The sequence below is a fragment of the Branchiostoma floridae genome, chromosome 4 (assembly GCF_000003815.2).
Source record: "Branchiostoma floridae strain S238N-H82 chromosome 4, Bfl_VNyyK, whole genome shotgun sequence".
NCBI classification, from domain to species: domain Eukaryota; kingdom Metazoa; phylum Chordata; class Leptocardii; order Amphioxiformes; family Branchiostomatidae; genus Branchiostoma; species Branchiostoma floridae.
This window is the reverse complement of record NC_049982.1, coordinates 8,835,360-8,847,660: the sequence shown is the minus strand read 5'-3', so window position 1 is coordinate 8,847,660 and position 12,301 is coordinate 8,835,360. Positions and strand designations below refer to the sequence as shown.

Here is a 12,301-nt window from a genome sequence, read left to right as displayed (position 1 = left end):
TGCCGGCTACATGGGCAGCCGACGATGCTTCACGCCAGGCTTTTGATACTGTCCTATGCCAACTACTCTCCAAGCAGAGATTGTTTCTTGACGTTTTCATCGGGCTTCTATTTTGCATTGTATCTTGCTGTGTCCGGCCTAACACAGCGAGGACACGGCGAGATACAATACAAAATAGAAATCCCGATAAAAACGACTAAAAAAACGTCAAGCCGGAGCCTAGCCACTGCTTGGAGAGTATGCCAACGGTAAGTCTGCTTGGAGATTAGTGTCCGGAGGCTACACGTGAAGCCATTGCGGTAAGAACTGGTACTGCAGCTTTCTGCGCACTTTCTTCATGACGATGTTGTTGTTGGAGTAGTTCCGCAGGGACCGCGCCATCTTCTGGTACGACATGATGCAGCGGTTCCCTTTGATCTCACCCCAGCGCCTGGCCACCTGTAGGTGACAGGTGATACCGCTGTTAGCTTTTAAAAACATCCATTTCAGTACAGGAAACGTGCAAGACTTTGGTAAGGTTCACATGATAAAGGGAATAGATTAAACACTACATGCAACAGGGGAATTTCGTATAGTACATTTCAATATACGATTGCTTTTCTTTCTATTCCATTCTGTACTGGCCAATTCAAATGCTGTTACCCTTGTCGTTGTTGTACCTTTATTTCTCGTTGCCAGTTTCAATTGCCATTGTCCAGAGATTGTCCAGACATTGTTAAATCAGCTGTCCGCTATAGTACATCACCTAAACATTAACCCTGCGTCATACCCATTATTCAATAACAGAGCTTCTCTGTTGGTTTTATCACCATTTCTATGAGTTAGTAAAAAGGAAGAAAATTAATCATCGCCTGGGCTGTTCTCTGACTATGCTGTATTTGTTATGGTGTAGTCCAGACCCAATGAGATTTCATGTCAGACCTCACCTTTTCCTTGTGTTCAGAAGAAAACTGGAAGATCCCCTCCTTCCTATTGACCCATTTGATGGCGTGAGACCACTCTTCAGGCTTGGCGAGGCAGTCGTGCAGGAACAGCCACAGGATGGGCTGGCCTCCGCTTCTGCGCTCTGAAACATCGAGTTTATCCGTGAGAAACATTCAGAGACGAAAATTAAGAAATCTATGCACACATATCTGTAATCAGAAGCAGGCTGGTTGTTGAAAAATGCAGCGCCTTTGTAGGAGACACGTTGGATTTCACTGGAGGCACGTATCAAAGATTTCGTTGGAGGCTTGTGGGAGTTCGCTGGAGGCAAGGTGAAGGAAGGTACGTATGCGTTGTCGAAATCAACAGTGCCTCCAGAGTGCGTCCGGTCGGTGAGATACGAACTTCAGGTGAAGAAATATAAAGTAAGATATAGGAATTGTAAAGTAAGTTTCGAGAACCGTAAGTTAAGTTACGAGAATCGTGGACACCGAAATAAGAATTGTAAAGTAACGTGTATGGATTTTAAAGTAAGGTTTTGCGTACAATTTGTTCGACACGTGGTACAGGAAGCTTAGCTTTTAGTTGATTTACACCCGTTTTAAACACCGACTTACACGCAACACTCACTCATAGTTGTTGAGAGTCCTAAGTCACTAAGAAGACGTGTATATGACATATTATTGCATAGTTACTTTTTGGATAGCGCTGCCCAGCTGCAGTGGATGTAGGGTTTCGCCAGCCTTTGTTCTGAAGGTATTTGAAGTCGATTTCCTGGTTGTATAACAAAGGAAGAACGAAGGGGAGTCAGCGATGTTTTATGTTGAATTTACGGGAGATGATGGAGAAAAAACATCACAATAGCTCATATGAAAGCTAAAATATACCTGTTACGAAGAAATAACAAGACAGAGCATGTTTGGAAGACGGAAAAGCTTAAACGTCTACAGTATCCGGCAATCATGCATTGACGGTACGAACGAACACATCATGTTCTCCTTAAATAAAACGGACTTATACATAAATGCAGCGTTTCAATAAACTAGTAGATATTCTATATTTGTTGATTTTTGTTAACTATGATAGAGTACTGTCCCTTTTATATTAGCTATACATTTATAAAGAATCTATACTTAACGAGTATATGTCTTGTAATGTTTCTATAGTTATCTGTTTGAAAGGGTAAAATTCAGAGCTCACGTCGTCTTCGGTGTCCGAAATCTCAATTTTGACAGTCTGTGATGAGCAGCAGCCGTCCGTGCTGGAGCTGACATCTGGCGAGATGGTGCCGGTACTGCAGGTGCTGCCGAACCGCTGACGGGGGTCCGTGCTCCAGCACTTCCCGCCGGGCGCGCTCCACTCGAACTGGCCTCGGACAGGTGCTGGGATGGAAAAACAACGATATCTTCTAGATCTGAATGTTCTTTTGGCTCGTTCCTTCCTTCTTTCCTTTAATGCTGCAACGTTATTAGGACGCTGCTTTTCGAAAAAAAACTCCACTTACAATGTAATACAATATATATGTTTTTCTTCTAACGCCTTACGCTTAAAAGTTACTAGTGTTGAATTAGTTATGAGTCAAGGTCTGCTGCTTCTGTGCAAGGAGAGAAAAGACAAAAAATCGTTTACGTAGAACAGAAATTATGAATTTCTAATTAAATAGCAACTTGCTTGCTTGCTTGCTTGATTGATTGATTGATCGATCGATTGATCGATTGATCGATTAATTGATTGAAAATATATGATCAGTTTTGCAGCCTCTCATCACTGAGCACAATGCGTATAGATTCATGACCCTACCTGATAGCATGGGGTTCCCGATGATGATGTCCTGGTGCGTCTGCTCCGTGTCATCAGGAAAGGGTGGGGGTGCGTAGGTGGGTCCGGTCGTGAGGGGCTCGGTAAAGTCATCTGCAGATATAAGGATAGAAGAGCGATGGGCATGATCAAATCTAGATAAATGGCGCTTGTTGTGAAGAAGAGTGGAGCAACATAAGATTCTTAGGACGGCGTCATTAAAGCATTATATGTAATGATTTTAGATGCCGATTTCAAGTGAAGCGTGAGATAGATGTTTGAGACAGGAGCTGACCGATATTACCTAGTGCAGAGATATTACCCAAAGACAGAGAAAGGAGACATTTTTCTGTTCTTCTACTCATCATCCTTTTGAGACGAAATTTCGTATCAATATTGTCAAAAAACTAGATATCCTTTAAAGATACTGTAAAGATACCCCCCCCCCCCCCACACACACACACACACATCCACTCCCACAGCGTAGCCTCTGTACTGAACCATCAGCGTACCTTTCCAGTCCTGCAGCAGCCCGTACACAAGGTCTCCCCCGATGTCTCTTGGGAACAGTAAACAGAAGTCCTCCAGACTCAGACTGCAGAGATCAAGACCCGTCAGCTGCTGGTTGTCGAAGTTGGTGAGCGCCTGCGCCAGCTCCTCCTGGGGAAGCCCGTGCTCCTTCCCTGCCCACTCTAACCAGTCATGCACGTTCTGCGGGGTCCAACTGGCAACATCTGGGGGAAACGTAACGACTTTAATAGGGTGTGAGTGAGTGAGTGAGTGAGTGAGTGAGTGAGTGAGTGAGTGAGTGAGTGAGTGAGTGAGTGAGTGAGTGAGTGAGTGAGTGAGTGAGTGAGTGAGTGAGTGAGTGAGTGAGTGGAGGGAGAGAGGAAAGAAGGAAGGAAGGAAGGAAGGAAAGAAGGAAAGAAGGGTAGGAAGTAAGGAGGGTTGCTATTGCTGTGTTTTACGTTGTTGTCTAAGTAACACATTTTAATATCTGTAAATAGTTTATCAGTTTATACTCTCCGAAGATGGAGGAATAAAGGAAGGAAAGGAATGTATGAACGAATAATAACCCTACCTAATGATAGGCACAGGATGCGGCACATGTCCCTCTTCTTGCTCCGGTTCAGATCCGTTAAGCAGGTTTCCAGAACCGTGTCCAGTTGTGACCCCACCAGTGTGCTAGCGGAGCTCCCGTCCGTGGTCAGTATTCCACCGGACATCAGATCTGAGCCGGAGGACAGGGACGTGTACCTGGTCTCTGTGGTGATCAGAGTCGTGGAGCCCTCTGTTGTGGACTGCTCAATGGACAGCCGTGTAAGCTTAGGAGCAGAGATGATGAAAAAGTGTGATGAGTCATCGTTTAACACTTGAGTTTCATCATGGACGTTTCTTCGAAAGTACCAACAAAATAATTAACTGTGTTGCTTGAAATCCTTGTATTTGCTCACGCGAAAAGTACCTGTTTGTCCGTGTTTTATGGGTTAAGGAAGTGGATAGTGAAGATGAGGGAAAAGATGGAAGGGGATGAAGGACAAATTATACAGAAGGTAATTGGGACAAGATGGCTAAATGCTGAATAGTTACAAGGGAAAGAAGAATTCGTGTGGCACTGACAAAGCAGTATAACAATATCGCATTTTTACTGTTTTTTTTTATTTTTTTATTTTTTTTATTTATTTTTTATTTTTTACAAGATACACATATCATACATAGAGCGATAATACTGAAAGTACATGTAGGACACAAAAGATAAATAAGACCAGAAAACAATGAGGATAACTTATAGCAGTGTACACATTTGTATATAACAAGGAAATGATAAAAAGAAGTTGTATATATGTTATTCACTATTCACTGTTTTAACGATAAAGCTATTTTCCCCCATTTACCAAAGTGTTCTTTTATCTTATCCATCCTTTTTGCTATAATATATTCTAGCCTATGGAAGTATGACATATATGAAATAAAGGCTTGTAAATTAAGAGAGCGTTGACGGTTCTTGAAAATAAAGTGTTTGCCAAGAAGGATAATCATATTGGCAGAAACTGGGCACCGACAATTCAAATCACCAAAGATAACTTTAAACAGGTTCAGATTTAGATTTTCCCTCGTATTGATGAAAAACCAGTCTTCTACTTGCCTCCAGAAAAGTGTAGCAACTCTACAATTGAAAAAAGAGATGGAAGACTGTTTCTTCATCTTCATTACAATATTCACATATGGGCGACTCCTTCAAACCCCAAGTGTATAAGGTCTTGTTCACGGTCAAGTATTTGAATAATAGTTTATGTTGAAACATGCAAACACTAGAGTCAATGGAAATTTTGTAAGGTAGGCTATAAACCTTTTGCCATGGTATTGGACAGTTGAAATAATCTTCCCACGTGTACTGTATCCTGTCTGAAGTTTCACATAATCTGGCTTCATTCATGTAGAAAGCATATAAGCATTTATTAATATTTTTACTATGTAGCCAGGTTACATCTCTACAGGTAGGGATGCAAACACGTAGCTCAGCTGAGGAGCCTTGTCTTAGAATATGTTTCCATTGAGGAGGAATAGCTGACAAAAGTTGATGATACTGATAAGCTGTACAGACATCTCCGAATTTGACTACAAAGCTGTCAAAAGACAAAAAATTATTCTCAGCATCAATAATGTCATTTACAAAAAGTACTTTTTTATTGAAGAAGGCTGAGGAACAAAAGGGTCGCCTATTTATACAAATATGTGAATTCAAGCAAAGGAGTTGCTGTTTGCATTTTTATTGTTTGACACGTAAAAGAAGATTACCTCAGCGATTTTTGACATGGATGGGCCCTGGGAGTGTGGAACGAGCGCATGCGCAGTCCAGTCGTTACAAGTCCCTCCGTCATACCCGCCGTCCATCATCATCAGGAGCTGTCTGCTTCCTCTGGAATCAAAGGTCAAGTTTGTTTGGGGTTCGTATGAGATCTTTATTCGTACAGACAGGGTAGTGGTGAAATAGGTGGTCAAATGCAAGGGGCCAAGTCATATTCGTCGCAAGTTACATTTAATAACGATAGCGAACTGGGGATATTTTTGGGACAGTCATGGATGTGTCCTACAACGTTTAAACCCCCTTTCCACTAGGACGACGCTCTCGGCGCGCTCTGCGCCTTCGCTTCCGCATAGCTAACAAACATCGCCTCGGTGCGATATGTAGTGGAATTGCAGTTGTACAGGTGTGCGCGTGGGGCGTGTCTGACAAGCCGTAACGTTTCCATGCCAGCGTGAGAGTGACGTCATTGGAAATACCCTGTCTTGGTACATTGCACATTGACTGGTTGGCCCGCGTCAGAGAATTTTGCACTCTACCAGAAGCCTCGACCAATAAATGCGCAATGAGCGATAATGGTACGAGATAACAACTTAACAAGTGGTGCGCCGAGGAAAATGTGTATAGTTTACTGTACACTGATAAAAAATTGTTGAAACCCTGTCTTAATAGATCATCACAAAGTTAACTATGCAACCAAAATTGTGTATTCAAAATATACATGATGTGGTGCTTCAAATGAGTCTGGCGTAATAATGAAATCACTGGAAATGGTTAAAACTGTTCACTTAACAGGTATGACGTAACTTTCAACAGAACTCGTTTCTTTAAACAAAATGTACCCATTGCCTGATAAGCAAAATAAATCGGAGCTACGAAGAAACCCGACAACCTTTCTCCCTTCCGGTTAATCTAATAACTAACTTTCCTCACCTGCATTTGGACTTTGACTTGAAAGTACCATCGAATCTGTCGAGTTTGTAAGGGAGGCAAATATCGACAGCTGCCATCTTGTACTGCTCAGTGTGAACTGAACTACTTAGGCGAAAACCTGAAGGAGGAACACTTCCGCTGGAAAGTTCGTTACCATGCCAGCTGCCCACTGGTGACCAATGACTAGAGGGCTTGCAAGAGGTTACTTTTATTGGAAAGGGGAAATCCCATCTCTATCAGCCATTGTTTTTTGTCTGCAGAGTAACGTAAGGGCATTTCCCTAAAAGTTGAATAGTGGAAAGTTGCGTCAATCATACTTTCTTTTAACAACTAGTACTGTTCGTGCCCCTCCTTAGGAAAACAAAGGCGTTTACTTCTAATATAATTTCCTCATAGACTGTACTTTATTGTTCAATCATCAATCAGTTTTGTAAATGTGGAACTGAAAATAACTAAATTCAGACTGAGATTTTGTCTATAATTATTTCTCGTACTTATACTTATAAATCAAACTCGGCAGCATATTCATATCTGTATCTATCTACCTATCAGCCCTTCGGCGCAGCACACCAGCTGTGCGGCACGTGCCCAACACTCGCTTTACACTACGTTTTCCTGAGACGTCTTGGCCAAGACCGTCTCAGCCAAGACCTTTAACAGTTCTCTTTACAAACGCTGTGACAAGCTGTCTTGGACTCCCTGCAGAGCAGGCTTGCAGGCATTATTCTGTGTCTCTGCATTTAACCACACACTTTCCTCCGTAATAAGTAGGCAGTTTTTCCACAAATACAGGGGAAATATGAAAAGTTGGATTGTAGTGGACTCCAACTACTATCAGAAAAAAACTGTCCCTGTTTCAGAGTATGGTAAAAAAAGGTGTCGAAAATAAGAAAGAAAAATCATAATGAAAAACAACCTCATAGTAAACACAGATCCAAAATGCTGTAGAGATCGCACTTGGTAGGCTCAATGATATATACCCTTTGACCTACAAATACTGCTCAAAGTTGGCTCTGAACAGGCTCTGAGACGAATTTTCTGAGACCGTTCTCTTTACACAGTAAAAAATGGGTCTTGGCACTCCTGCTGTGCGTCTTGGCACTCCCGCTGAGCGTCTTGAGACCACATCAGATGTGGTCTCAAGACGCACAGCAGGAATCTGGTCTTGAGACCCATAAAACACTCTTTACACTGTGGCTGAGACGTCTTGGCTGAGACGGTCTTGAGACGGTCTTGGCCAAGACGTCTCAGAAAAACGTAGTGTAAAGCGAGTGCAAGGCCACCTATGTGACCCAAAAGTACTGTCACAACCAACCCTCGCCTAGAAGGTTATGGTGTGTTTGGACCTGTGTCTGACTGTGGACAGCATGACTCGAGAAGTTGGATAGATATTTGGCATGTTGGTAGGGGCTGGCAAAATGGAGAAACAGCATTTTACGGTACTGCAGCGGGGCGTCCGATTATGATTCTTTTACCTTTAACTATGTAATGAAGAGGTCCACGAGGCACTCGTGTATGCTGGTAACATGTTGTACAATAATGTATTGTTCACTGAGAGAGAGCCTTTGGTGGTAGGTCTGGGGACAGTAAAGGGGAAGAACCTTACATGTCACATCTCTTCGCCTACATAAGCTTAGAGGCTAGAGGGTTACTTGGCTGTAAAATTACCCTAGGCTGACGTTGTGGATTACTGTGAACATGTTGTGGATTGTTACACTGTTTTGTCTCCGTTCCGGTACTACTCTCCTAAAAACAGCAAGTAATCCGATCCAGTATAAACACCTTCAAGTAGATGTGTATGGTACAGATATGTACAAAACATTTCGACAGGGTCCATTCAGCATGTACGCTCGCGTTGCTGTGTTAGGATCTGTTAGTGTTTGGGAGAATTTTTATATACTTATAGAAATAGATAGAAAGATATACATAAATAGATCGAGATAGATGTATGATATATTTCTTGTACAAAACATCAACTATTTTACAGTTTCCATACGACTTAAAGGTTATCCCTTGCCTACATCATGTTTTGTCGATGCCCACCTAATAAGACCTGCCAATTACACTCATATTTCTTACAGTTCCTTCATTTTACTTATTGTTCTTTCACCTGTTACCACTGAGGAATGTCGGGCGTTTGCAAACACCTGGGTTGTTTGGCGCTCCCTCGATGAGGTAAACATCTTGTGACGTATAACATATACCAAACACAAATGATGAATGCCTTTCTCTAGATGAGATCGCCCGATTGGCACGAGTGGCCATGGCCCCTTAAGTTAAGTGGGTTCGGCCGCAGGTCAAGGGATAAAACAATAAAACAAAGTCGGCAGCTACATTGTACTGAGCACTGTACATGTGTGCTAAAATGTTAACATTCCAACTTTTAATCACCTCAAGTAAAGGTGAACTTTATCAGACATAAATCATGCAAATCAACGTCCCATCTACATAATGTATGAGGAAATGCTACAATAGCTTTCTTTGCTAAGAAAAGAATTTCATACTTTTATACTTTGAACAAAAAATTGAATAACACATTGTGTTATTTCAGTAGAGAAGATGATTAACTGATAATTAATGCTAACGAGGACCTTATTTACATAATTACAGAAACCTTTCACAATACATCAGTTGAAAAGGTTGATATGATTTGGCGAAGGTATGAGGTCGTGGAATTCTAGTTGGTCTTTTGAAATCGCTTAGAGTTCTAATCATGAAATCGGTGGTTACAAAAATCCAATTCTGGTCGTTGTGCAATCGCTCATATCATCACTATATGTCAAAATTAGGGGTCCAATATTATCACCATATACTGTTTGCTGTTATGTTGAAACTGCGCACAAATGTATGCGGAATTGCTACCTGTCGCGCGTACCTTGTGGGGTGTTAGATAAACAAACATGTCATGGAACGTGATAATCTGTCTTTTCCTGTGCATTACCTTACTTACAGGGCTTTCTGCGATTTCTTGGTTGTTTTGATGAACCCTCCATATGCTCCATATGCTCCATATGTATTATCTAGAGTACAAAGTCAAAGCCGAATCATAACTGATTTGAATTGTGAATTCAGCCTCTTGAAAAGCGATGTTTTATAAGGCAGTTGTTCACATGTACAATTCGTAATCCCTACTGACTTGAAATTTGATTTGCGCCGGTGCCCGTGGATTGTTTTGCTAGGCTTTTTTTTTAATTTACTCCGACCATTTCCCCTGTTTCTCCCTTGTTATCGTTATCTAAACATTTTTGACGGACAAGTGTGAACAATTATTACATAATGTTTTTGGCAAGAGAGATGCTTTATTTCAAATAAGAAGTACTAAAACCAATTAGGTAAGGATCATGGTAATCCCGTCTATTGTAATGGTCGATTAAACGCAAATTTACCGTTAACACAAATATCAAGTAACAGGTAAAGGTTATGATATTGTTTCCTGTCCAGGAAATGTTTGACAAAATCAAGTCTCACCTTGTTGTTTCCCCCTTTCGCTTCCTTTTTTTCATGAAATCTAACAAGCAATAGCACGGTAAAAAGGGTGCGTGGCTCAGATATGACGTTCATTGGATATAGCTGTTTTCCATTTATATTTGAATTGAAATAACCCTGACATAATTCGGCGAAGTCTCGGAAAGAAGTTCCCGTTGTAGAATTCAGAGTGATTTTTCGAGAATGTGACTATCAGAATGTCTGATTTGTACGTGATCTACACGCATCATCATTAGACAGAAGGGGCGGAGATTATAAGAGAAGCCCGCCCTGTTGGGGATTTTTGAGATCCATGAAATGTCGAAATACTTTCATTGTGTAACGGAAATATCCCTTTTAGTCCTATGTAACTTTAAGTGAAGAAATATTTAGAATCCTTGGTCTAGATTCATATATTCGGATGCGCAGATCCTGTGACAAAAGTGCTTGATTTTTTAAAGATCTTTTTTTTTTCATCTATCGTATGTCTAGGAAAACTAATGTTGTGTTTCCGATAACAGTCCTAAAAGAAGTGTCGGTACGGATTCTTACTTTTAAAGTTTGGCCGAAGTTCATGAACCAACACATACTGTTTAACAATGTCAATACATCATTGCACTATTACGGGCCTTTTTTTTATCATCATATGTAAATGATACAGATATCTTAACACTGTTGTAACAGAAATGAGGAAAACATATTGGAAACGTTTCTAAAACGTTTTTATCACTTAGCTGTAAGATCGAAAATTACATTTCCTTGCCAGCGGTCGACATCGACGCGAAATTTAGAAATAGGGTAGCTAAACTTTTTTCTTCAGATTGAGAACGAATCGCGGTAATATAAAAAATTCTTCTGCAAGGTGTTTCAAGAAACAATATTTCTGACCTTCTAAAAAGTCGATCTTTTTCTTCTCCGGCTCTTCACATGTAAAGACGTTTTCCTATATTAGACATGTATATTGAAAACTATACATATGTATTGCTACTGGTGTTCTCTAACCGACGTTCGGACAGCGTTCTTGTGGACCTTTTCGTATGACTGATCATGACATAACTATGAAACAAGCTAGAGCGTAAATTGGAGAGTAGCTACTGGCAGCGTACCTGTCTCTCCAACTCTAGCTGTGAGGAAATCATGTACCTATCATACCTTTGGGCATAACTCTTAATTTTTGAAATATTAAAAGCACTCGGAATATTTTGAGACAAGAAAATGGAAAAGAACTTGTCCTTCATTGTTTTTTCAATGCATTAATAATGGTAATTGCTAAGTGAATTGACCTATCCTGAAATAGTCCTCCACAATCGTACATGAGGAAATGGCTCCGGTAAAATGCATCGACAGTTCTCTTTTTGTGCGCAAGGCTTTTGATGCCGGTACGGCCATGAGAAATTTGAGCAATTCTTCTATTTTTCACTTCATGTTCAACTTTCGACAGTCTGAAGCGTGGGAAAAGGGAATTTGAATGTGTTTTGATGCGGACTTGCATGTCCGCGGGGGAAGTGATAGTCCCGCAAATCAACCCACAGGTTTGTGGGGGAAATTAACGACTTTCGCTAGTTTCTGCACTTGATCTTTCCTATGGACGAATCTGCTGAAATCCACGCTGTTTTCCTTGCTCAGAACAGTAAAATCGTCCCTTGAATTCATTAAATATGACTTTACAAACCTTTCTCACCTCGGCATATATTCCTACATAAAACTATAACCAGAACAGGAACGATACAGATTAATAGTTGGCTTTGACTTAGCGTATGGTAGAAGTAGTAGGTTTCAAAGTTCCGAATTCGAACTTGTAAGCATTCATGATGTACCGTAGCTAGCGTTGCGACTCGGCAAGAGAAACAGGTCGGTTCCCATCACATACAGAACAGGAAACATTTTTACTCTCAGTCAGGACAGGACGAAATGAGAACAGAGAGCAGTGGGGGAGTGGCAACCTTCCCCGACATATTCAATTGCAAGTATCTCCTACCTCGTTGAGAATTTTCCGTTCCGTCTGCCTGTCTGTCTGCTTGTCTTGTCTTTCCGACGGGTTCCTAGCAGGTGTCCACAGGTGCTATATAACGTAAATGACTAGTCGGAGAGGTAAGTTGTATGTTTTTAATCAGGACTTTACCATTTCATTTTTAAGGGGGGTGAAAGTTGTAATGATTCCTGTTTCTGGTGATCGAATTCATTTTGTTCAACATTCTGCTAAAGTGTTGATCCATCTAGTATTATCTTCTTTTCCAAAGCTTATGGAAACGTTTGACACATACGCGCGTTGAGTGATAAAGGTATGAGATTGCTTTAAAGTTGCAAAGTGGAGTTTTTTTACCCCTCTCATAAACCATTGCCATTAATATTGTTGTTAGTAAAGTTGGGCTATTA

General features: G+C 41.0%; 1 protein-coding gene across 2 annotated transcripts; it reads right to left on the bottom strand.

Moving 5' to 3' along the window:
- Window positions 1-225: 225 nt before the first annotated feature.
- Window positions 226-12,015, bottom strand: LOC118412785 (ETS-related transcription factor Elf-3-like). Of its 2 annotated transcripts, none has more exons than XM_035815807.1 (9): window positions 11,904-12,015; window positions 5,521-5,641; window positions 3,803-4,046; window positions 3,234-3,455; window positions 2,725-2,835; window positions 2,125-2,306; window positions 1,620-1,698; window positions 927-1,066; window positions 226-438 (listed from the first exon to the last, which is right to left on the bottom strand). In XM_035815807.1, the coding sequence occupies exons 2-9, from the start codon at window positions 5,620-5,622 to the stop codon at window positions 280-282; spliced, it is 1,239 nt and encodes a 412-aa protein (XP_035671700.1). In that variant the 5' UTR covers window positions 5,623-5,641; window positions 11,904-12,015; the 3' UTR covers window positions 226-279. The 2 variants fall into 2 exon arrangements, with proteins under 2 accessions (XP_035671700.1, XP_035671699.1); XM_035815806.1 differs by lacking the exon at window positions 11,904-12,015 and adding an exon at window positions 6,461-6,557.
- Window positions 12,016-12,301: the final 286 nt, after the last annotated feature.

What these genes read in the sequence shown, in the direction of transcription:
- LOC118412785 (XM_035815806.1), bottom strand. Translation starts at nt 6,537, where the DNA reads ATGGCAGCTGTCGATATTTGCCTCCCTTACAAACTCGACAGATTCGAT. An exon ending in CATCCTGTGCCTATCATTAG is followed by an intron (nt 3,456 to 3,802) that starts GTAGGGTTATTA and finishes CGTTTCCCCCAG; the next exon opens with ATGTTGCCAGTTGGACCCCG. An exon ending in CGGGAACCCCATGCTATCAG is followed by an intron (nt 2,307 to 2,724) that starts GTAGGGTCATGA and finishes TTTCCATCCCAG; the next exon opens with CACCTGTCCGAGGCCAGTTC.